Below are 26,712 nucleotides of genomic sequence, written 5' to 3'. Positions count from 1 at the left end.
ATTCTGTGTTTTCTGTGAAATCTTGCAGTGGTGTTATCAGGGAGATTGTGTTCCTTTTGGCACTTGGCCCCAGAGCATAGATGGGGGCTGGGGTCCCTGGTCACTATGGGGAGAGTGCAGCAGGACCTGCGGGGGAGGCGTCTCCTCATCCCTAAGACACTGTGACAGTCCAGCGTAAGTAGCTAAAGTAAGCCAGAGCCAACAAAAAGACACAGTTGGAAATGATTCAAAGCTGTGGTTTCACATGTTATCTGTAAAAGCGTTTCTCTAGTGAGCCAAATGCTTGTCTTCAGAGCAAGCAATAGTCACAAGAAAGTGGAAGAGCTTTGTTAGACAGATTTTCTTCCCTTTCCCTTATTGTGTAACTAAAAATAAAAATTATAAAAATAGAAAAGCATTGTGTATCTGCCCAAGGTAATTCAGACTTTTGTAATAATCAGATAGATTTCCTTCTCCAAAAACTACTGAATTATGGATGAACCTAGGTCTGGTTTTGTTACATTATCATTATTCCCAGGAAACCTAAGGTCTTTTCACATGTCACATAAAATTATTACTGCTACATTAGTATTAAAAGGACCAATGAGAGCACTTCAAGGGTTGAAATGCCTTGATTCGCATCACAAATCACAGTGAAAAGAATACTGCCCATGTGTTAAAATAGTTTCCATTCACATACCCCCATAAATCATCTTCCGAAGTTGCCACCATTTTTCTCCACAAGACTGTTTTATGCAGGTCAGATTGCTCCTCTCACTACTCTTGCTCAAGCAAGAGTGCTCCTGACAAAAGGCCAGCCCATCAGTATTCTTTGCTAGCTCTATTATTTTTCTGTCCTTCCAATGCCCATTACAGGTGGACTATTCCTTTTACTGTACTTTCTTCTTATCCTCCGTGAGTACGCTGCTGGATGTCAAGTGTCCGTTTTTGTCTAGAACTGAATTTGAGGGCCTTCTTTCTTAGCTAGTATTTGGTGCAGAATGATGTTATGACAACATGTAGGCCTCCTTTTTCCACTCTTGAGATAAAACATGATCTATTTTTATGTTTTATTTGTTCCCATTTTAACATAGAATTTTCCCTTTGATTTCTTTCTCCAGGTGTCTTGTTTCTTCTCTTTTCTTTCCTTTTGCTCTAAATCATTCCCTTATAAGTTAATTTCCATTCTTCCACTTTCCACCATTTTATTATCCTACTGCTAAACAGAGGTTCTTGTTACCCATTATTAAGCTCTTTATTACTACCATCATCCTCACTATGACCAACACATTTGTTTTTATACTACCAACACATTTCTAACTTTTCAAACTGAGCAATTTCCTTTTCTCTATGCAACCCAGCATTCACAATATATTCAAAATGTAGCTTTAATTATTCATTGATACCAGTCAGCTTGATCCTTTTTAAGCAAGTGCAGAATAGTTAATCTAAATTCAACTTTGGGCCATTGTAAATTAATAACCCAAGGTATAAAACTCCTTGATAAATGTTATACCCACTTATGTAAGGGAATAACCTAGACTTTTTTCCTAAAGAGAAGTTCTTTTCCATTTGATAATGCTATGCTCAAGTAATAGCATATGGCTCTCCATAATGTTAAATACTTTAAAGATTAACTTCTGTAACTCAAATATTTGATATCTTGCTTTTTCATTAATTTGGATGCAATATGAATATTTATATAATGCAAAGCCATCTGATTTTTGGACTTAATTTTTAAATTCATGTAATATTTAAAGTGAGATGGAAAATCATTTCTATATTATTTGTATTAAACTAGAGCTATTTCCAGAAAATTGTTTAGTGTTTTTTCATTCCTTCTTTGCATCTAATATCGGATTATATTTTTGAATGGCTTTTCATTATAAATGAGTTTTTTAAAGCTCATTGTGTTGAACTGAGTATGTACTATGGCAATTAGAAAATACATAAAATGTTTCTTAGAATGTAAATCATGACAATGAAGTCTTAAAGACTACTCATGGTAAATTGTCTTAATCTTTATATTCAACAATCATAATTATAGCAATTTCCAGCATGATTATTTTAATAATTAATAAAATGTCATATGTTATTTTCTTAGAGTAAATTTAAATATGCCTTCATTAAACAATATATGTACTCTTTGGGTGGGTAGATATATTATGTTCACATGTTAAACAAAATATTTTTTCAGACCTTCAGGAGGTGGAAAATACTGCCTTGGGGAAAGGAAACGCTATCGCTCCTGTAATACAGATGTAAGTAAAACCAAACTTTGCTATGAAAAATTAGCTTCCTTCTTCCCTAGAGCAGGGAAATTTTTTAAATTATAAACTATTTGATCAGAAATCCATGTGTATGAGGGTCACATGAATTTCCTGAATGGTTAACAATAAATTGAACCAGCCTCAACTACACTGATACTTTTACATGTCAAGGGGAACTCCAGCACTGGGAGCAAACACATTTTTCTCCAAGAGGTATCAAAAACCCACACCCTAACCTGCCAAGCCCCACAGCATTTACAATGATCATTGTCTTTCTTGAGTCCACCTGGATTGAGTTTATTAAATGTGTATTTCATGTTTGTCACTGCAGATACTCACATCAGACCTTATCTCTTGCCATCCAATCCCATAAGATTCTGTGTATTACTTATTCTGTTCTGTTTCTTATCTCTGTCCAACTACCAAAGTTTTTCTCTGCCCACAGAAGTTCATGATCCATCATCAGTAATATTTTACACTGTGACTTATTTGAATTTTACTTCCAGTCACTTTCTTGCTATAATGGAAATTGGTTTTCCTTTCAGTCTGTTGCTTCTTTAGTTTCCAAACTGGAGGCCTTTGTTTTTTTCCTTAGCTCAAGAAGACTGGGCACGAAAGTGATTATTTTTAGACCCATAACTTCTTCCAGGTCATTCTTCCTTTCTCCTCCCTCTTTAGTTTCATGATAACAGTCTGCTAACCTGCTGTCACCCAATCTCATATTTTCCAGTCTTAACTCCAACCTTAGTGACTTCATAAATATGTAGATGATTGTTCTGACGTTCTCTTCTGTATTTTTCCATAAGCATCCAAGTTATTTTCCCATTTCTTTGCTCTCTTTTTGAAACAAATTTCTCAAAAGATTTGTCTTTACTAAATCCAATTCCTTCTTCTCATTTTTTTGTAAAATTGTTTTTTCAAGGTTTTTGCTTCCATTATTCTATTCAAATATTCCTGTCAGGTCACAGATGCTCTCCGTGCTCCCAAATCCAATAATTAATGTGAAGTTTCACTAGATTTTCAGGACACTATAGCTTTTTTATTATCCCTTTTATATTACTACTTACTCATCATTATCTATTCAGCAATATTCCTGCTTTTTTCTCTGACCTTCTAAAGTTACAGAATATCCAGGGCTTGTTTAGTCCTTGACTTTTTTCTCTGTTCTATCAATATTCATTCCCATAGTGATATTCTATTTCAGTACTTTTCATGTCATTTGTATGTATTTAACCCCACAAGCTCCAGCCCAAACTTCTTCCATGGATTTGAAGGCCATATCTTACTACTTGATTAGACTTTTAATAGACATGTAATATTTGGCATGTATAAATGTTATCTACAAATTGCATCCACAAATCCATTCCTCTAGTAGTTCTCTATCTCAGATATTGATACCATGTTGTTGAAACTAAAAAATATTAATCTTCCTTCACTCTTTTCTCTGTATCAAATTCCCCAGGAAATCCTATTGAATTTTGCCTACAAAAAATATCATAGATCTGATCACTTCTCACTATCTCTGCTGCAGCCCCTCAGAAGAGAGTCTGATTGTCTTCTACTCTTCAGTTCAACCTCCCGTTTTACTTATGTACATATACCTTCAAAGTCTGCACAGTCTGGCTTTCATTGCTTTTCTGAATTCATTTCTTGTTTTTCTTTTCATTCACTGTATTATAGCTATATGCGCCTCCTTCCATGGGCATACTGGTCATATTCCCATCTCAAAGCTTTTTCATTGGCCTCTTTGCCTTGTGTATACCTTTCTCCCCAAATAACTATGTGAATAAATCTTTAACTTCATTTTTATTTAGATGTCACCTTTTCAATTAGGTTTATCTTGAATACTGTATTTAAAGCTATAACACTCTTTGCAATTCTTACTATTCTGGTGCTTCTAATCTTTCTATCCCTGCTCTATTTTACTGCTTTCTTATACATTCTAACGTATTTCATTCTATTAAAGTTGGATTTCAAAATAATTAAATTTGGCTTCAATTGTAATGCTTTTTTGAAGCTATTAACATTATTCATTCACTCAAAAATAATTAAATGCTTACTAACGATTAGATTGTTCTCGAGTGAAAAAGACCATCTCTGCCCTCAAGGATCTTATAATTTCCTGAGAAATCACTTAAATTCAGGAAATAACAATATAGTATGGTAAGTAATATAATGGAATAAGTATGAGATACTATAAAAGTACATAGAATTGGTACCAAGACTTAATTAGGAATTTATAAATTTCTTTCTATTGAAAGTCAGAAAGCTGAAAAACAAATAAGAACTGAGTAGAAAAAGAGAAAATGACAATGAGAAGGTTTTGCACAAAAGGAAAATTTAAATGTAAGGGCTATCAGTTTAAAACTGTGATCTTTATTTTGAAGCATTAATAAGTCATTGAAAGAGCTTTAGATGAGAGTGGATTGGAGCAAAATATGAGTACAAATAAAGAGGTATTAAAGTTTATTGATGAAAATGAAGTACCAACCCATAGCCTGTATGCTAGAGTTGAATAAAGTCAAAAGAGGGATAACAAGGATAAAATTAACAATTCAACTTCAAAAGGCCACAAAAATCAAAGAACCAGTGTAATAAGAAAATGAGAAAGATAGAAATTGAGATTAAAAAAATGAAATGTGTTTGAATTTGATTTATAACAATAAGAATTTTCTCAATGATGACAAATCTGGATTATGGCTGTAGAAATACCTGTCTGTGAGGGGAGGTGAAGGAATTTCAAGACTTTCAAAGCTAGCTAGATTGTGGGGTTTTCCAAATGAATATGGAAGTTACTCAGGATAATATTAGAACTTATAATACAGAATGAGACTGTGGGCTAGGTTTCAGACTCCTTAATAAACGAAGGAGAATTGCTCTTCTTATTAAGTGACACAGTAACTTGGATAGATGGAATGAACCTCGGAAGAAGAGATTTTATACAACAATAGAAGAAATGAATACTTATCTGACAAATAGGAGGAACTCAAATGTACCTCTCAGTTCATATTTCCATTGTTGTAATAATTTTAAGAGTGGACACACATTTAGGCTCTAATGGTATGCTTATAATTTAATACAGATGATAGTTAACCAAAAAGAAAAAATGTCATTTTAAACATGTTGTATTTTATACATGAACTGTAGTGGAAGATAAAATTATAGAACTTATCATTGGGCTAACATTTCTATCACTAGCTTTGTCTTCTAAAATAATAGATTATGTTTTCTTTACAAATTTTTACTCTATTAGTTAGAATTGAATTACCATATTAAAAATTCTTTTTCTATGCTGTCTAGGTTAATAAAGTTGTCTGAACATGATTTGTATAAGCTGGGGCCTGCTTTAATGTAATCTAATAAATAAAAATTTAAATTTTTCAGACTACCAAATCTAGGCCATTACTCTCCAATAGAACATTCTTTATGATGGAAATACACCATATGTGCATTGTCCAGCCTAATAACCACTAACTAGCTCAATTAGCTGTTGAGAACTTAAAATGTAGCAAACAGAAATTTTAAGTTTCATTAATATAAACTTGAATATGCTAGTGGCAACCATATTGAACAGTATAAAGATGGTCTATCTATGGAATAGAAAGAAATCATTATAAAAAGAAGATTGTAAAGTTACATATTAAATTATCAAAACATATCAATTTTAATTCACATTAAAAATATAGGTGGCTCTATATCTGTGAGTTTCTTTCTGGCATAGCCCACCAACTTTTTATGTATATATAAAATTAAATCTTTAATTTTTGATGTATTAACATATTTATAATATGGGTCTTCTGACCTAAGATTAACCACTTGTAGAAACCTTTTTCTTTTATCTGTATCTATTGTGCAAGTTTACGTTTTACATCAGATAGGTTTATATATTTGATTTTTTTTCCTAGTTATTTTAAGTTTTTGGACAGTAGTCTCTCATATTTTCCTTTACTTGTATCTATGAAACATTTGATTTTTCAAAATAATTGCCAGTTTATTAAACTTCATATTCTAATAGGTATTCTGGTAAATTTTTTTTTTTGGATTTTCAGATACATGATTATATTAACTGTACATTTTGCTTCCTCTTTTCCAATATGTGTGTATCTTATATAATATTCATCTAATTGCTTGGAACAGCAGTAGTGATCATTCTTGCCTTAATTTTGATTTTATTGATTGATTTTTTTTGAGACTTTTTTAATGTAATGCAGGCTGGCCTCTAGCTCACAGCAGTCTACCTGCCTCAACCTCTGAGTGCTGGGTTTACAGGGTGTGCCACCATACTAGGTTTATCAGCCTTGTTTTGAAAACAGTTTTGGGGGCTAGGGATTTAGCTCAGCGGCATAAGTACCTGCCTTGCAAACAGGCAGTCGAGAGTTCGATCCCCGGTACTGATAGAAAGGAAAAAGACAAAAAAAAAAGAAAAGAAAATAGTTTTTAAAAGTTGCATCTGTACTGAATATGTGAATTTTTTCTTGTCAGTATTCCCCAAACAACACAATGTAACAACCATTTACCTTTTTTTAGGCATTATAAGTAACCTAGAAATAAGATTTCAAACATACAGGAAAATCTACACAAGCTATGTGGAAATACTATGCTATTTTATATATAAGGCACTCAAACATCCACAGATACTGTTATCTACAGTGTATGATCCCCAAAAGATAAGTTGAACAGCAGAGCAACAAAATACTCCTGTTATGTCAATATTCAGAGAAAGAGTAGGAAAAGTGTTCCAGTGTCTCTTTCTTAGGTTTAAGAGAAGTTGTTCCCAGATCTCTTCCCTTCCTCCTCAGATTTATTTGTTTCATATTTTTTTTCTCATTCTCTGTTTTTCTTTTTTCCATTTCTTTCTTTTTCTTTTCCTTTCTTCTTTCCTTCTCTTTGACCTCCTTTCCTTCCTCCTTGGGTTTTGTGTGTGTGTGTGTGTGTGTGTGTGTGTGTGTGTGTGTGTGTGTTATTGTTTTGGCCAGAAGGCCACATGCCCAACCTTAAACCATCACTAGTAAAAGGAACAGAATTACTGTAATTGTTTTGTCCCTAAAATGGGTTAAAATCACCTGTCCTGAAAAGCAGATGCATGGGCAAAATATTCAGAGTTCATTCAGCAAAAGAAAAAAGGCAGTGGGGGGAGGGTCCCTGGGATAGAAACCAAGTAAGCCATAAGCATCTGGCTCAGAGGTCTTAATTACCATCATTAGAAGTAGAAGTAGCAGCCATAGAAGTAGTGCTAGTAAAGGTAATCACCATTAAAATTTATTTAGTGCTTAACTATGTACAAGACCTATTATGTTAACAACCTTCTCTTCCTATGTAGAGCATTCACCCCTTTCTCCTGAGTAGTGAGTTGCCTCCTTTTTGCAGCATGAGCTAGCTCATAATTAATTGTATTATTATTTTGTGCTACTATGTAGTACAGCAGCCTAGTTGAAACTACAACACAGCTGAGCAGCACATACTATAGATGATGACCATTCACCAGTCTTTGTTTGCTCAATTTAATTATGTGCTGTCATAGAACTTCTTTTGTATATTTCTACCTGTTCCTCATCATTGGCTTCTTGTCTCTGTATAGCTCAGCAGCCTTAATCCTTTCTCATTAATTTATTTCAACTTTTAAAAAAAAATCCTGCATTTACTCTAATATTTCTTTGTATAGAATTTGCCATATATTTTTTAAATTATTCTAGTACTTTATTAGACTTTAACTGTTTTTTTTAAGTTTCTGTCTTTCAGTTGTCTGCTTCCAACTCAATTTTTCCCATATGCATTTTTATTTTAGTGTGCAGTTTTATGGAAAGAGATTTTTCAGGAATGTATGTGTCTTGTTAAAGCAAAAAGTCTTCTATTCTAAAAAATACATCCCAAGAGCATCTAATATATAGACTATATTATAGGACAGGGAATTTAATAATAAATCATGAAGAGTAAGTTGATTGGAGGTAAGAAAGAATAATAGAAGCAAGAGTTTGGTATTTTCCAGTTAGCTAAGTAACATTTACTATAGATCATTATAAGACTATTCTATCTGTATTTTTAAAATTAACTTTGGGACTTTCTAAATGTATGGTGGTTTAGATTGAGTATATCTAATCTGTGGCTTGTAGGTCATATGCAGCCCTGAACTGGTAGGAATGCTGCCCCATGATATTGTAAACTTTTAATATTATTTTTAATGATATTTTTCATGACGATTATATAGTGCTTGAGCATAAACTACATAGACAACACAATGTTGTACATGAAATGTAGTGCTAACTCTGCCTCTTATGCCTACCACAAATAGTTGAGTTTTATCAGATATCACATGGCTTTGTGCAAATTGAAGAGTAAAAGGCAGCAAATACCAATCACAGTATTTTAACTTAGCCACATGTGTATATATCTATGAAGACAAGGCTTTATTAATATTAGCAGACATGCAAGTTTCCTTTCTTATTAAATTTTTAAACTGAATTTTTTATTTCACAAAAATAGTTTAATAAGTTAAAATATTAAAAAGGGAAATTTTATTATTTATATATTTTGTATGCAGTCCAAGACAATTTGTCTTTACACACTGTGGCCCAACAAGCCAAAGGTTGGACACTCGTGTTTAAACGCTTTCTATTTTTTTCTGATAACAGTATGTTATGTGTGAGTTGCTCTATCTTAAAGGATTCCAAAGAGTGCACTTTTCTTTCATCAAACTATCTTTCTTCCTTAGTGCATATTTTACTTTACTCCATAGCATGCACATTGTACTTAATAACCCTGTGAATAAAATCTGAAAGTAACTTTAAGTTAGAATCAGTTTGACAGTTACAGAACTAGAAAACAATTCATAAGCATTTTCTACTTGATCATTTGTGATTCAAGAGATTTGTTAATAAATAAAGATGCTTGAGATGCTCAGGCAGGAAGATCACTGTGAGTTCGAGGCCAGCCTGTGCTAAATAGTGAATTAAAGGCAACCTGAACTACATAGTGAGACACTATCTCAAAACAAAAACAGAACAAAAATTGATGCTGATTTAATTATCCTCATAGACATTTGGCAGGTCTAGGAGTGTAAGAAGAGATCACCAGTAGAAAGAAAACAGTGTTCTTACTAATTTCTAGTTTCAAAGGAAATCTGTAGAGAGTTTATAAAGGTAAAATCTATAATCATTAAAGATTTAAAAACAGGTCATAAAAGATGTCCATCTAAAATTGGCCTGTCACTTTGATAATCAATCCATTCAGATGCTGGATACTGAGGCTGATCCTTTGTATCAGGTTGTATTGGATGGGCAGTTTGTTCCTTACCTCGCAGTGACTAACACTAGAAAGTCTTCAAAAGCTGCTGGAGGAGAACTCCTTTCTTCAACATGTGAATGATTATCTCCAAACCATAATATGGTGGTACCTTGATTCACAAACTTAATTTGTTCTGTGATTTTGGAAAGATGGCCATGTTTGTATTTTTGTACCAAAGATGGCCACAGGCATGTTGTTACTTAACAGAGTTTGCAAACAAAAACAAAAACTTGCCAGCTACTTCTGTTTGTGAACCAAATTGTTTGCAAACAAAAGCATTTGTGAACCAAAGTATTATTGTAGAATGTAAAGACAATAGCTATAAGCAGGGAAAATTAGTATTATTTTCATCTTGAAGCTACTGAGAAATCAGTAGCATATATTAGTAGTGTGCAAGAGAATTGGATAAAGTTATATCTCACCATTAAACCAGGAACTATACAGTGAGTATTTTGGCATCGTGAGATTATCTACTAGACATGAGCTTCTGGAACTTGAATTTGAAGGGCAGAACTTTATGCAAGTTTTAATGCTAAAGATTCAGTGATTCAGGAAATAGTTCTCCGTTATGAACATAGAGATAAATAGTGGTGCTAAGAATTTTGTTTAAAAATATTCAAAGGCTAGATTATTTGGGAGGGCCATTATGAGAACTGAAGGCTCTGATTCTGTGTCGGGTCTTCTAAAAAAATTTGTTCAAAAGCTCCTCACAAATAGGCTATTGATTATTATCTGTGTGGAATCTCCTCTTTTACAAGCATATAAGAATATTGCCAACTAGTCAGACATTATTCTTTTCCTGAAAAAGTTTTTATCCCAGTGACTTAAAACTATCATTCAGAATGTTTGAAGAAGATAAAATTAATGTATATTATAATTATTTTAAATAGCAGAATGGAAAAATTAGTGATGTAAATGAATACTTTACTAGAAAATTTGATATTTGCAGACTAATTGTATGGCAGTATTATGGTTGTGAATCAAAGTTTGTACCAAAACCTAATTGAATATTGAGGACTATGAAAAGAACTCTCTTACATTTCTAAAAAGAATTTTATGGTGCTATTTTCTGAAACCATATCAATTTTTGTTTTTCTTATCCTATTATTTGTAATTTGTGTGTATATTATTGTGACACCCAAGTCAAATCACAAGTAATATGGAATGAGGAAAATACACAGATTGATAATAATACTAGAATAGAACATAACCTCATTATGCCTTCAAATCACTTTCGTAAAGAGGAAGGACAGATTTTTTTTTTCTTTTTATCGATACCGGGGATCAAACTCACGACCGCCTGCTTGCAAGGCAGATGCTTATGCCGCTGAGCTAAATCCTCAGCCCCAGGAGGACAAATTTTTTAACATGTTCCTTAAATAAGGGAACTAAAGCTTAACATGGAAAGGACCTGGTGAGGCACAGAATTCCTGATTATCAATCTGGTGCTTTTAAACTAATTGGCCCCATTGGGAGGTGGGTGTGGCAAAGCAAATAACTCTGAAAGAGTTTGGTCATTTTTGACATTGTCTTACTTCCAGTCTAAACTTAACCTGCAAGCAGAGCCAGATAGCTGAGAACATTCTGAAACTACAGATCTTGCCCCCAGAGAGAGGTGTGGGGTAAGTGATGACAAGGTACAGAGTTGATCCATTAATTAACAGTGTCAAAACCATGTCCCAAATTATAATTACCACACAATTATGTTTATTCTTATAAATAACCACTTTGTTCTTATAAATATACTTAATATAAGATAAAAATAGCAGGATCAACATCTGTAAATTTTCTTAGATTAGTATGAATTTTATGATGTGCATTATGTTTTGAAAATTATGGCTTTAATATTTCCATTATTATTAATATTCCATATTAGCATAGTGGATAGATGGCATTTTAAATTCAGGCTATCTACAGTCTGTCAAAGTAATTAGTTATAAAAACTTACATAGAAAATTACAGTATCAAACTCAATGGCTTATTCTTTAGGTGAATAAGCACAAATGTGTCCTTTGTCAAGTGCATGACTTAGTCTGTTCTTAGTCTGCATAAATGCGTGACCCACTAAGCACAGACAGTGTGTATTTCCAAAGCCTTCAACTGATGAAAAAATGTTGCTTTCCTGAGAGAAAAAAATTAAATTTGGTGAGTTTTGAAGTCCAGTGTAATAACAGTGAAGCAAAAGTGCAAGTGATGTGAATACAGGAAGAAGAAACCAAATGTGGAAAGAAAGTAGAGAAAACAAATTGAAAATTTTGTAAATTTCCATGAGGCTACATAAATTGGTGTGTCTTCCTAGTCTGTCCATTTCCTTTAGGAACTGGAGAGGAAAACATAAAGAGGGAAAAGGAATTTTCCTTTTCAGACCACTTTTCACTTTACCCATAAGATGTGATATAGAAGTTTGAGATCTTTTTTTCATTTGTAAGACATTTGGGAATGCATTTGTCTTCAAGATACGATCATTTGAGGTGCATTGTGCAAAAACAAACAAACAACAACAACAACAAAAACCACAAAGGGATTTCAGACTTCCCAAGTCATTTTATTCTTTGGGACAAATCCAGGATTAGAACTCCAGTAGGAGAAATGCCACTAGAATGCTTGTCAGTATAAACTGAGATTTCTTCCTGTAGTAACTTTTATGCCCCATGAATTGTTCTATTTTAAAAATTTATCTACCAATAAAAAATTAAGTGTAATCAAAAGGAGATGCTTTTCAGCTACCAGAATATCTGAAACCATAAAACACTTCATAGACTGTGTTAACTAATAGAAGTCCCTAAAAAAGAGAAATGACAAAGATGTTAATAATAAGTTTTTAAATTTCTTTGAAAATACTAAGAAGACCAAAAGATGCTGAAACCTCCAGCTTTACTCTTGGAATTTTATATAGGGCTCTGCTAGTGTGTGGTTAGGAGAGAATTTTTGATTTGTGGTAGTGTTACACTGAAAACCTGTCATGTTTTACATAAAAACACTGTTGCTTAAGTCCACTATTTTTTATTATAGTTTCTAGATGGTGCTAGCATGTATTATACTTAAGTAATTTAAAAATTATTGCTCTTTATGCCCTTTGATTTATCTTGTTTCTAAGAACAGTACTACCCATTCATCTATTTAGGGTAACTTCTGTGGCTCAACATTATCATACTGTGATGTTTTGTGCTACTTTGAACATGACTTTTTAAAGTAAAGAACCGCTGTTCTTTAAAGTCTATTATTCCTAAACAAAACAAAGTTAGTTGTTTGTGTACTTTTCCTTCAGAAATTACTTGCTTTTAATCACTTCCATTTTTTGAACTAGCATATATTGCTCCTCTTGCACTAATTTTTAATTAAGAGGATTTAATCATTCCATTTACTCATGAAAATGTTTAAATCAGGAGGAACAGAATACTAGTTGATGTATGTAGAAATAGACATGAGAAAAATTTCTACCATAATTCTCTTAAGTCATTTCATTCTCTATACTATTCTCAAGACACTCTAAATACACTTCTGCCTTGGGACCCTTTGCATTTATTGTTTGCTGAAACACTTTTCACAGATGTTTACATAAGTGAACTCTTTTAAAATTTAATTTTTAAAGAACTCTGAATGCTATTTGAGAATTTCTCAGACCATACTATTTTAAATAACTTTATCACCATTCTCTTTATTCTGCTTATTCTTCCTCATCTCAAAGTAGACTAGGCTCTATGAAAACCTAGCCTTTTTCATTTTTTGCTGTAATAACCCTGGACCCTGGATTATATCTGGTGTATATGAAGGAAGCAACATAAATATTTACTGAATGATAGCTGTTTAATGCCAGTTCTTGTCACCTTATTTTAAGGGAAGGCTAAATTATACCTTTCAGTTTAGGGATTAGATTTGTTCAGTGTGGATCCAGAAGAAAGAAGGAAAACCGCTGGGTTGTAAGAAGGCACATTTTGGCTAAGAGTAAGGGAAAGCCTGCTAATAATTGCAGTATTGGGCTGGGGATTTAGCTCAACGGTTCAAGTGCTTGCTTGGTGAGCACAAGGTTGTGAGTTCAATCCCCGGTACCAAAAAAATAAAAAAATAATTGCAGTATTCTGAAAAGTATTGGATATATTTTTCTGTAGATGTTTATACAGATTATGTGACTACTTTGAGGATAATTGTAGATGAAGTATATAAATTTATATCTTGTGCAAATTAGATTATGTAACATCAGTTCTTGAAAAGCATAGTTCTATATTGGCTCAAAAGTTAACAATTGAATTCAGCTTTCCTATAAAACACAGCTAACAAATACATGAATCAGTTGGATATATTTTAAAATGTTCGATCTACTCTTTTCTTGTGATAGCTACTATATAATAGATATTATGTTAATACTCTAAACCAGAGATTGCTACATCTCAGGATAAATTTGACCTGTCACTTATTTTGGAAAATATTTTTATTAGAACACAAACATGAGCATGACCATATTGGCATAGTAAACATTATGCTGTCATTGTAGTATTAAGAGTGTTTAGAGAAAGTTTGTGTTCAGATGAAGGAGATATTCTAGTACTTCTAAATAATCACGAAGTAATCCTTGTGTATTCTAGTTGTTATAAGTTGAGGTTACTAATTATAACTATCCCAATAGAGTGTTTAGTGGAATTAAATTGATAATACATCTATGAATCTTTGAACTATTTGCCTCAGAGTATGTACTTAGTAAATACTAGATAGCTGTTGTTATTAATGATTTTATTATGCTAACCCTTGGAGTTACTATCACAAGGAATGAGATCAAAAATTTTATTCAAGTATTTCATAAAGCAACAAAATCCTCTTATTGTTTTACTTCTACTTAGAATCACTAGTAGATAATAAAAAGCAGCATTTTTACTGGCTTTTAGTGAATATTGTCTTAATTTGTTGATTCAGAACTTTCTTATGTATGAAATATAATTTCTTCTATACAGTTCTCTTCCATGTATGATGACCCTTTTCCAGCAATTCTTTAGCATATGCTCTTCACCTTTCTATTGCCATTAGTTTATTTCATTGTCCGCTCTTCCAAACCCTTTTCCTTTCTTAACTAGCCCAATTCCTAGAACACTTTGGAACAGTCTCAAGATTTTCTTTCTCAACCAATATTTCCATAATTGACTACATGACACATTGGTATTTTTTAACCTATATACAGCACTTATCAGCAACCTGTAAGATGTTATCATATTCTGTATATATTGCCTACATCTAGGTTTTTAAAAATTTTATTTAAAGAGAAAAAACAGAAAAAGGGTAGAGATAATACAGAATTTCAAAAAAATAAATAGTAAGAAATCACTGGTTGATAAATTACATATTGTCCTCTTAGAAATAGTTGTTCAAGTTACAAAATTAAAGCATGCAAAGTAGACATTCAAACAATGAGACTGCAAACAGTTCTGTTCAATGATCCAACAAAAACTTAGTAATATGGTTATCAATCCTACACACCCAACATACCTGCAGTTATATCCTTTAGAGCACTTTATTTCCCTCTCTTTTTTACAATAGCAATTACACATTTTGGGTTTTATTAATCTTGCAGTTCTTATTACTTTTTATACTAAAGACACAATGTGATATTTATAAATATGATTCTTATTTATTTCACTTATGAGAATAGTCTCAAGTTGTCTCCATTTACTTACAAACGGCTCAAGATCATCCTTTTTTATAGCCGGGTAATATTCCATTGTATAATAATGCCACATCTTTTTCATCCACTCTTAGTTTTATACTTGCATCTTGTTTCTCCAACTAGATTGAAAAGCATGCTTGGATAAACCTTTAGTTGGTTGGCGCTTTACAAATATTCAAGGCCTAGGTGAAAATTTGTACTTAACCTTTAAATTACTTGTGTTTTTAAAAATTGATATTTGCCTTGAAAGTATTTATCGTGAATGGCAAAGCCAGACAGTTTTAGTTCTTATGGGAAATTCCCTAAAAATAGCTTTAAAAAAGAGAGAAAGCATTTACTTAATCCATAACATCTCAAAGATTAACAGACCATGAAACAAAAGACCTAGAAAGTATATTTTTCCATCATACTATATTATATAGTTTATGGTAAATATTTATTTTTACTTTTATTATTTTATTATAAGCAAAAAGAGTAATTTGAAGGGCTGGGATATAGCTCAGTGGCACAACACCTACCTGGCAAGTGTAAAGTTGTGAGTTTGATTTCCAGTACCAAAAAAAAAGAGAGTAATTTGAAAGAATCATTAAATTTGGCTATGAGGGTATCATATTTTAATATACTGAAAAAACTTTAAAATTCAGGGCCCTTAACAGAGTATGGGTCTGCTGCTACTATTTTTCAATTGGCAGCTGTGGGCTTGACAAAGTAAAATTTTGAACCATAGTAAATGGAAAGTAATGATAGCCATGAAAATATTTGCGCATTGTAGTCTGTTGTTATTGCACATGTTTGACAGTAACCATTTACAATTGTACTGACTTTAGAAAACTGCACAGTAAATGTGGAGGTCCAAGAGAGGGTATTAAAAGATCAAGATGATTTATGTGGATGCTTAACACAATCTTGTTTCTCACATTTAAGAATTTTATCTATGAATATATTTTATCTTATATATAAGGAGAATGGTGTTCACGTGGTGTTTTAAAGTCATTAACTTTGGTTTTTAAGTGCTACAGCAGCAGAACTCTTAAGTCACATTAAGTCATGCTGCTCAAATGCTATGAGATGTTACACTTTTATTTGTCTGAAATCTTAGAGGGTGATCCTGTGTTATTTGGAATTTAAACCTAGCTAGATTGCCAAGACTTTTTTTTTCTAAAATTTTCAGTTGGAGAGAAAATTCAAAATTTTATAAGCCAATAATCATTTCTTCATACTCCCAACATCCTTCCTAGCTTCTACTTAGGTATGTCCAGCACATGGCCCATAGGCCACTTCCTCTTTTTTTTTTTTTACTATTATAATAAAAACATTAAAATATTGTTACTTAAATACATTAATTATATTGTATATTTCATATGTGGCTCAAGACAATTTCTCTTCACTCAATACAGCCCAGGCAAGACAAAAGATTGGACAAACTAACAATGCATATGAATATTTCGTGCCAATTTAGTATGTTCTTTTCTGTTATATTAATGCATAAAATGTAAATTGCAAAAGTCCATATTCCTTGAATGTGAAGGTGCTGATAATTATAGCTTAGCATTTCATCCAGTTCATTCCACGTTTAAAATATGGTTTTTGTCAATAAACAGCTACTATCGTAATAGGAGTCTAAGACACAATTTATAGTACTAAATGTCATGTTAAAAACGTGCCTCTTGATTTCTTAAAATAAAGATCTGGGAGTACCTATGGATCTTCAGATATTGTTAACAAAGAGGATTTTGTGTTTTGATCTGTTTGTCTAATTTGTGTCTGTGTGTTTATAAGGAGATACCTGATAGACTGATTACAAAGTGGACTATCACATATATCTATATCTGAGTATAAAGTTATATGGAAACTAACACTTAGCTTTATTTAAAAGACTGTAGATCTTTTTTCTAAGATTACACTTTAAACATTTTAATGTGAATACTGATTATAAAACAGTGAAGCAAATGCCAGAAATATAGACAGAGAGTGAGACAGTGAGCTGATATAATGGTGTTCAGGCAATTTTAGTTTAGGGACATCTGTCCCTTAGTTTTAGTATTTTACAGCAATGGTACCATTTATCTTGTTTTATTTTTTAGCCATGCCCTTTGGGTTCCCGAGATTTTCGAGAGAAACAATGTGCAGATTTTGACAATATGCCTTTCCGAGGAAAGTATTATAACTGGAAACCCTATACTGGAGGTAATGTATAACCCAGCAGAGCATTTCTGCTTGCAAACTTTATAAGTATAAAAAGATATATAAATACATACAAACACACACATATGTTTCTCCATATACTAATTAATATTAGGGTTTGAAAATCAAAGCAAAAAGATATTATGATAATGGTGTCATATATTAGTTTCCCCGTAATAGCTTAATGTTACAAATGATCAGATTATTTTAAAAACTAATTCTATCTAACAAGACACAAAATTCCTAGAAGGCCTATGTGCACATCAAAAACACTTACTGTTTAAGAGTTTTACTTGAGACTTACTTGAGATAAATATAAATTATATTATAGTCATTGGAAATGCAGACTTAACACCCTTAAATCAAAGTATACTGATATAAATCAACTCAAAAGAGAAAAGGGAAATCTGAATTCTTTCTTAGTCCAAGTGCCAGGATCTTCCTACAGATGATTGTTCTTTCTCAGACTTATTCTTGGCCTTTAATTTAAGCATATATGGAAGCTAATTGTTCTATGTGAAGATTTCTTTACTCCCAAAATACAAATCAAATTTTGTTGAACTTTATTTGGAAAAATTCAATTTGTTTTTACAAAGCATTTATTGTTTTCCTAATCTCTTACTTTAAAAATTATCCAACAGAACAATATTAAAAAATTTTACAATGGCAACTGTATATCTACTATCAAGATTCTATTATTAGCATTTTATTATACTTTATACTTATCTGTTTAGCTCTATAGATTTATTAATCCATTCTAAGTATTTCAAAGTAAGTTACAGCCATTAATATATTTTTTATAAATATATGTTTGTTTCCCATTCACCTTGTTTTCTTTTGAGGTAAGAGTACATTTAAGAAATGTACAAACTTCAAGTGCATTTTTCCTGAAAATTTTTTTTAATTTTATTTATTTAAGGAGAAAAAGAAAAAGCAGAGAAAGGGTACAAGTTATACAGATTTACAGAAAAAAATAAACAGTAGGAAATCACTACGTAATGGATTACATATTGTCATCTTAGAAATAATTGTTCAAGTTACAAAATTAAAGCTTATAAAGTGGATATTCCAACAGTGAGACTGCAAACAGTTCTGTTCAATGATCCAACAAAACTCAGTAATATCATTATCTATCTTATACACTTAAATATACATGCAGTTATATCGTTTAGCACTTTCTTTTCCTCTCCTTTGTACAATGACAATTACACGTTTTGGGTTTTGTTGCTCCCACAGTTCTTATTACTTTTTTGGAAGAGAGTAGAACCAAATGAGACATAACAGAACAGAGTCAGTCAAATCAAAAGGGTGGACATAATAGATAATGTAAAAGCATAATACAAGGTGATCAACAATGGTTACCATAATGCCTCCCGCTATCTCTAATAGAATTGCCTATATCATCAGTTATAATAAAATTGAACAAAACAGTAAAGAACAAAACCAAAACACTGGAGACATTATAGGTCTTCAAAAGTAGATAATAGTCAACCAGAATGGGCGTCATAATGAATCCCACTATCTTCACAGCTGTTGCCTACACTTTCGAACCTGGTACTATCAAGCAAAACAGAATAGAGGAGGGGCTGGGGATTTAGCTCAGCAGCATAAGTGCCTGCCTTGCAGGCTGGCAGTCGTGGGTTCAATCCCCGGTACCAATAAAAAGGAAAAAGACAAAAAAAGAAAAAAAAAATTAAAAAACAGAATAGAGGAACATCAGTCAAAACAAGATGATGAGAGCAATACAGGGCTTTAAATCAAGATAATGGAAAGTCAAAATGGGTTACTATAATATATCCTGCTTTTTTAAATTTATTTTTCCCTTAATTAAAAGGATAAAAATAAAAAACTAAATAATAAAATGGAGATTGAGATAAAAGAGGGCATAACAGCAAAACAGTGCAGATCAAAACATAACCATTTAAGCAAAATAGTGTTTCACCACCAGATAATCCCGACATAAAAGTAGTTACCATATTGTCTCTTTCCTTGAAATCTTTGAGTATAACTTTGTATATTGTAGCATCAAATATATCAAAACAATGTAAAACCATTTAAGAGAATGACAGTATTACAGGGTATTTAGAATCAACTAACAGAAAATGGACAATGGTTTCTGTATAATCTCCTTGTCTATAAAAGTTTTTGCTTATACTATCATACATAATAAAGTCAAATAATATACAACCTGTTTAGACCAATGGAGACAGAAGAACAAAAGCTTGATGAGACTTCAAAACAAGATGATACTAAATCAATATTACCTATTAAGATGTCATTTTCTCCAAAATAGCTGTTCCTATCATCCAATCTTCTCTGCCTCATTTCTGTTGAGCTCTTTTTCTGTCATTAGTTGTCAGTTTGTCTTCTTCATTTTGTTTTCTGCTCCATTCATTGTGGCCTCTCTGCCACTATTTCTGGATTCTTTGTATTTTTCTTTTTTAGAATATCCTGCAGTATTCTCTGTAGAGCTGAATTGGTGGTTGCATATTCCTCTAGTTCCTCTTTATCCTGGAAGCACCTTGTTTTTCCATCAATTTCCAGAGATAGTTGTGCAGGATATATCAATCTTGGCTGGAGATTATTATCTTTCAAAGCTTGAATTATTTCCCCCCACGCTCTTCGTGATTTGATGGTTTGTGCCGAGAAGTCTGTTGTAATTCTGATGGGTGTTCCCTTGTAAGTGATCTGTTTCTTGTCTCTGACGGCTTTTAATATTCTGTTCTTGTACTGGATTTCTAGTATTTTGATTATTATATGCCTGGGTGTTGCTCTGTTTGGGTTGTAGGTAGCTGGGGTCCTGTATGCTTCGTACAACTGAGTATCTTTACCTTTTGCTAAATTAGGGAAATTCTCCTGGATTATTTCTGTGAGTAGCTTTTGTAGTTCATTTGTTTGTGTCCCTACTTCTTCTTTTATGTTCTTAATTCTTAAGTTATAGATCCTCTTATCATCTTCTAGTCTTTGTATTATTGCTGTTTGTTTCTTTGTTACTTTTAAGAAGTTTTTCATTTCATTCTCCCATATTACAAATCTGCCCTCCAGTTCAGATAATCTGTCCTTAGTTTCTTTTAAGCTGTTATGCCAGTTTTCAATAGAGTTTTTAGTTTCCTGGTAATCTCTTTGAACCTGCTTCATGTATTCTATGCTTTCTCTATTTTCTCCATTAAACAATTCTCCCCTCTTTTTCTGTTCTTCCATTCCACCATCTGTTTTTTCTTGGGTGGTGCTTAGCATTTCTCTAACTATTCTGCTTATGTCTAGCTTCAGGTCATTAATAACTTCATTCCTGAATTTGTCTACGAGGCTCTGGAGATAGTGCTTTATATCTATTGGTGCTGTGTCTGCTGTTGCCTCTTTCTCAGGTTTGGGGGCCGAGGAGCCTTTCTTGTTGCTGCCTCTTCCCATATTCTTTGTTCCTTATATATGCCAGCGTATATAGGAGGCCCAGCTTCCTTCCCTATCGGCCACACTCTGATTGAATTCTGCCGGCTAGGTGTTCCCGCCCACTGCAGCTCACCAGGAAGTTGCAGACCAGGCAGCCTATGCGGGGCCTGCCTCTCTAGGTCAATCTACCTTCAGGCACTGGGACCTGGGTTGTGCTAGCCTACTGGGTCTCAGCCAGCAGCGTCACGTAGGCTAGGCACTGCTCACCAATCCCGCTTGAGAGGGGGATATGTGACTGAAGTCACTGCAGCGCCCTGTTCCCGCAAGTCTGCCCGGTCCCAGAATGTCCTCTGTTGGAGTCTCCTAGACCGTGGAAGAGTCCCAGTTTCTCTCACTCACCGCAGGTTGATGCATAGCACCCTGCCCATCCTGCTTTCATCTCCGTTCACTGATTCCCGTTCTCAGAGCTTTCGCATATCTGTCTCCCTGCTGAGCTGATGTAGACACAGCAGCGGTGGTGGGAAACCCAAGTCGCGGCTTCCAATGGTGCGGGCTCCAGCTTTCACACTGAGGCTTTTCTGTTCCTATTATAGCATCAGGATTGCATTCCCAGTTGGTTTCTCTCAGCCCAGTTCATTCTTGGGTCAGTGGGGCATATCTCCTCTTGCTTATGACTCCTTAGTCTGCACCATTCCTGAATTCTATGCTGGGTCTTTCAGAGAGCCTCCGTAGCTGCTGCTATCTGTCCGCCATGTTCTCCCAGAAGTCATTTTTCCTGAATTTTGGCAAATGCATAACATCAGTAAAGCCCTATCAAAATGAAGAACATTACCATCACCTACAAAATTGTCATAGTCCTTTTCAGTTGAATTCACTATAACCAGTTATTATAAATCAAGGGTTTTAAACAAGAGATAATTCTGGAGGCTAGCAATCTGATATCAGTGTGCCACTGTGCCTGGGTTCTGGATTGCACAATTACCTTCTTTTCACTGTGTTTTCATATGACAAGAAAAGAGGAAAGAGCACTTTGAGCACTGTATTAGTCACTTGCTAGTTGGTGGGACAAAATACTCAACAGCACAAGTTAAATTAGGAGAGGTTAAAATATTAAAAATGAGGAGAGGTTTATTTTGGCTCATGATCTTAGAGGATTCAGTTCATTTCAGAGGAATTACACCATGGTTGACTGGCTCCAAGGCAGAATCACATGATGAAAGGGCATGCAAAGAAAAGCTGTTCAATGCATGGCGGCCAGGAAATAAAGAGATATAGAGGAGCCACCAACAGGAATACACCCATCCAAGCCATACTGCTAATGAGTCACCCCTTCAATCATGCCCCATCTCCTAACAATACATGAATTGATTAATGCACTGATTAATCCAGCACCCCATGATCCAATTACCTTCCAAAGCCTCATCTCTTAACACATGAGACTTTATGGGGACATTTTTGCATGAAAAATAGCAGGGTTCTTGACATGAGGGCACAAATCCCATTCATAGAGACCACCCTGTCATGGCCTAATTACTTCTTAGAGGCACCACCTTGTTGTTGTATCGTATCAAAGGTTAGGATTTCAACATAGGAATTTTAAGGGGACCCAGCATTAAATTCATAATAGTCCTCTTAGTAGCTCTTGCAGTCGGCAAGTGTCAACCTGCCAACTCCTTTGAAGAGGTGACTGTTATTCTGATTTTTTTCTCATTATGGTTTTGTTATGTGTGTTCATGTAAGTGGATATATGCCATATTTGTTCTTTTATCTAAGGCTTCTTTACATTCAGTGGTTTTGACATATAATCCCATTGTTGTATATAGAAGTAGTTCATTCCTTTTTGATTGCTGAGTAGCATTCAATTATTCTGTAACCAGCTTTTCAGTTATGATGTTGATAGTCACTAGATTTGTTTCTAGTTTTTAGGTATCATGAACATCTGTGAACAGGACTTTTTGTGAGATTATATTTCCATTTCTCTTTTGTGGATAATAATGGTGAAACTGTTAGGCAGTAGAGCAATGTTACTTTAATTTTAAAGGAAGTTGTCTGTTTTTCCAAAATGATTGTATGCTCTCACCAACTGCATATGAATGTTCTGTTTAATGAATACCCGTACCAATATTTAATGTTTTTATTTTCCCTCTGGAGGGAGAAATTGGTGTTTCAGTGAAGATTTAATTAGTGTTGTCTAGTGACTGATTATGTTGAACATATTTTTTTTTCTTTTTTGAGATAGGGTCTCGCTATGTAATTTAGACTGGCCTACACTCCCTATATTGTCCAGGCTGGACTCAAACTTACAGTGGTCCTCCTGCCTGCCTCCTGAGTGCTCAGATTACAGGCATGTACCATCACACCTGGCCGGTTAAGCGTATTTTATAGACTTAGTGGTCATTACTATATCTTCTTTTATACTCTGTGCTCAAATCTCTTGCTTTTTATATGCAAGGTTTTAATTTAATTAATTTTTGTTTCTGATTGACATATCAATTTGTACTTATTTCTGGGGTACATTGTGAAAAATCATACATTTATAAAATTATGATCAAGTCACAATAAATAGCATTTCTGTCTACTCAAATATATCATTTTTATTGTTACATGTTTGCAATACATAATAAATACTTTAATCACAGGGAGTTGGTATGTATACATATAGCATCACTGTCCTTTTAACATTCCTTTCCCTTTCCTTCCTTCATTTTCTAGCTCCCTTTTTCATCTACAAAATGTCTCCCTTCCTGTTTCCAATCATCTGTATTTTATTTTGTTCTTTGAATAATTATACTTTGGGATTCTTATATAAGATAAACAACATGATATTTAACCTCCTGTGTCTTATTTTGTTTACCATTATGATCTCAAGGTGCATCCATTTTCCTGAAAATGATTCAAAGTTATCTTTATGGCTAAATTGTACTCCACATTTTCTTTATCTATTCATCTGTTTGTGGACATATAGGCCATTTCTAAAGGTTTTACTGTTGTGAGTTGTGCTGCTATATACATTAGTATGCATGTATTAGTATGCATTATGATGTCTTTGACTCTTAGGGAAAGATACCCAGAAGAGGTGTAGCTGGATCAAATGGAATTTCTATTTTTCATGTTTTGAGGTATCTCCATACTGATTTTCATAGTAGTTGTACTAGTTTATACTTTCACCGACAAAGCAAGGTCCTTTTTCCCATGACTTTGGCAGCATTTTTTGTTGTTTGATTGAGTGATAATAGCCATTTCTTCTGGAGTAAAATGGAATCTCAGAGTTATTTTCATTTGCATTTGTTGTTGTTTCTTTTTAAAAATTTTTATTTTAAAAAGAATAAAACAAAAGAGAACAAAACAAAGCAAATCAGAACAGAACAATGCAAGCAACACAGCACTTTACAACCAGACAACTGGACATCAACAGTAGCTACCAAAGGGGCCAGAGATTTAGCTCAATGGCATAAGTGCCTGCCTTGCAAGTCTGAGGTAGTGAGTTTAATCCCCAGTACCAAAACAAACAAACAAACAAAAAATAGCTACCATAATGTCTCTTTTCTTCAACATAATTGAGCATACCTTCACACAGTATATCAAACATAACAATATAATATAAAAGCATTCAAAAGAATGAATGCATTACAAGATTTCAAAACCAAATAACAGGAAATGAACAATGGCTACTATAATATCTCAGTTTCCTCAAAAAATTTGTCTATACCGTCTATACCATCATACATAATAAAATCAAATAAATCACAATAGGATAAAACCAATCAAAACAAAAGAACAAAAGCATGGTAGGACTTCAAAGCAAGATGATAGTAAATCAATAATGGATATCATAATGTCTTGTTGTTTTCAAAATAGCTATTCATGCCATCACACGTAATAAAATCAAATAGAACAAAGCCAATCAAACAAATGAATGAAAGCATTATGAGACTTCAAGCAATATAATAGGAAACCATGATTACCATAATATATCCCATTATATTCAAGATAGCTGCTCCTACCATCTGACAGCATAAAACCTAACAAGACAGAAAAAGCCAAACCTAACAAAATTGTGTAAATAATGCAAGAGTTCAAGATAAGAAATAAGAAATTGACAATAGTTTCCACCTTTCCTCCTAGGCATTTCTTCCCCTTTGTTCTTACCTTAACGATTTTGCTTTTGGATCCCATTCACTCCTTCTATTTCTTATGCTAGAGTTCACACGAGTTCAAACTGTTTTGGCCATGAGCATGATCTCCAGTTGCATCCATTTACCTATCGGAGCCTTGAGATTATTCTACTTTATAGCTGAGTAGCTTTCCACTGCAAGAAAATACCGTATCTTTTTTATCCATTCTGTGGTTGATGGGCAAGTTACTCTTACTTTTTTCTTTTTGTCCCCTGTCACATGAAATAATTGTTTTGTTTCTTTTGACTTTCAGTCAAATGTGTTTTTTGTACAGAGTGTATCCATGGATCTTGCTCCTGAGCCACTTTATCTGTGTTTCTTTGTATTGCTGATCTGAGGCATCTACATTAATGGTTACAACCGGCATACATTGGTTTGTCTCTGCCATGCTATTCTCCTGTTGTTGGCCCTCCACTTTTCCCCTTCATTCAATTGCCTGTCTTGTTTGGTGATCCTCCTCTGCTGCTGTTCCACGACCATGGTCGTCTTTATCTCTCTCTAGAATATTCTCTAGCACTCTCTGTAAGGTTGGTTTGGTAGTCATGAATTCCTTCAGTTGTTCTTTATCATAGAAGTATCTTATTTTTCCATCAATTTTGAAAGATAGTTTTTGCAGTGTAGATCAATCTGGGTTGAAAGTTGTTTTCTTTCAGGATTTGAAACATTTCACTCCAAACTCTTCTTGACCTGAGGTTTGTGTTGATAAGTCTGCTGTGATTCTGATTAGTTTTCCTGTATAGGTGATCTGTCTCTTTTCTCTAACAGCTTTTAATAATCTATTCTTGTGCTGAATTTCTGAATCTTGATTATTATATGTCTGGGTGTAGATTTACATTGGTTATGGCTAGTTGGAGTCCTATATGCCTCACTTATCTGCATGCCAGGTCCATTTCTCATGTTTGGGAAATTTTCTTCTATTACTTCTGTAAATATCCTTTTAATTTTATTTGTGTTGACGCCTGCTTCTTCATCTACAACCTATCATTCTTAAGTTATGCTTCTTTGCATCATCTTGTAGCCATTGAGTTATTTCCTGATTCCGTGTTATTTTTAAGAGATCTTTCCTTTCACAATCACTAGCTGCAATCCTATCTTCAAGGTTTGAAAGTCTATCTTCAGTTTCCTTCAAGCAGTTTTGCCAGCTTTCAGTTGAATTTTTAATTTTCTGGATCTCTCTTTGAATCTGTTTCATGCATTGTTATTCCTTTCTGCATTCATTTAAGGTTTCCATCATTTTCCTATGCTCCTCTTTTTGTCTATGTCTTCTTTAGACCTGCTGAACAATTCTTTCAGTATGTTTGTTATTTCTTTTTTTTACCTGAGACATTATTTCTAATTTGGCTGCTTTTACAATTTCATGAAGTTGTTTCCTTACTTCAGTTGCTGTCCTCTCAGAGATTTCAGGTGTTACTTCGTTTTTCTCCCATGACTGTATCTCCCAGATTTATTCTGTGTGGGCTAGAGGTCTCAGTTGCCTTTTGCTCCTTTGTCTTGATGTTCTCCTGGGTTCCTCCCAATAAGCAGGTTGTGGGACCCCAGGCACTTCTCATGTTGGCTGCCCCTAGGCAGTGTAGGGGGATGAGACAGGAACCTGGGTTCCTCTAATTCCAGGTTTATAGGGAGATAGCCGGGCATGGAATGGGCTTCTCCAGACCTATGCAGCTACGCTGATAATCAGGGGTGCATGGAGGTGGGGCTGCTTCTCTCAGCCTGTGTGTCTAAGGACTCCCATGATGGTGGTTGACACACAAGAGTGGTATTTGTCTGATTCTACTAGTGAGTG

At 33.7% G+C, this 26,712-nt stretch overlaps 1 protein-coding gene across 3 annotated transcripts in view; it reads left to right on the top strand.

Moving 5' to 3' along the window:
- Positions 1 to 26,712, top strand: part of Adamts6 (ADAM metallopeptidase with thrombospondin type 1 motif 6) — a 280,941-nt gene that overhangs the window by 174,172 nt on the left and 80,057 nt on the right. For all 3 annotated transcript variants that reach the window (XR_010050518.1, XM_063258246.1, XM_063258247.1), the window contains 3 exons: positions 29 to 174; positions 2,177 to 2,240; positions 17,268 to 17,370. Coding sequence is in view for 2 of the 3 variants with exons in the window: in XM_063258246.1 (XP_063114316.1) it covers positions 29 to 174; positions 2,177 to 2,240; positions 17,268 to 17,370 (313 nt within the window). In the remaining variant the exon portion in view is untranslated. The remainder of the gene's footprint in view (positions 1 to 28; positions 175 to 2,176; positions 2,241 to 17,267; positions 17,371 to 26,712) is intronic.

The sequence above is a fragment of the Cavia porcellus genome, unplaced genomic scaffold (genome assembly GCF_034190915.1).
Source record: "Cavia porcellus strain 051 isolate PalLab524CR breed Dunkin Hartley unplaced genomic scaffold, mCavPor4.1 scaffold_11, whole genome shotgun sequence".
NCBI classification, from domain to species: domain Eukaryota; kingdom Metazoa; phylum Chordata; class Mammalia; order Rodentia; family Caviidae; genus Cavia; species Cavia porcellus.
Note: the sequence above shows the minus strand (reverse complement) of the source record. Positions and strands in the feature narration are given on the sequence as shown.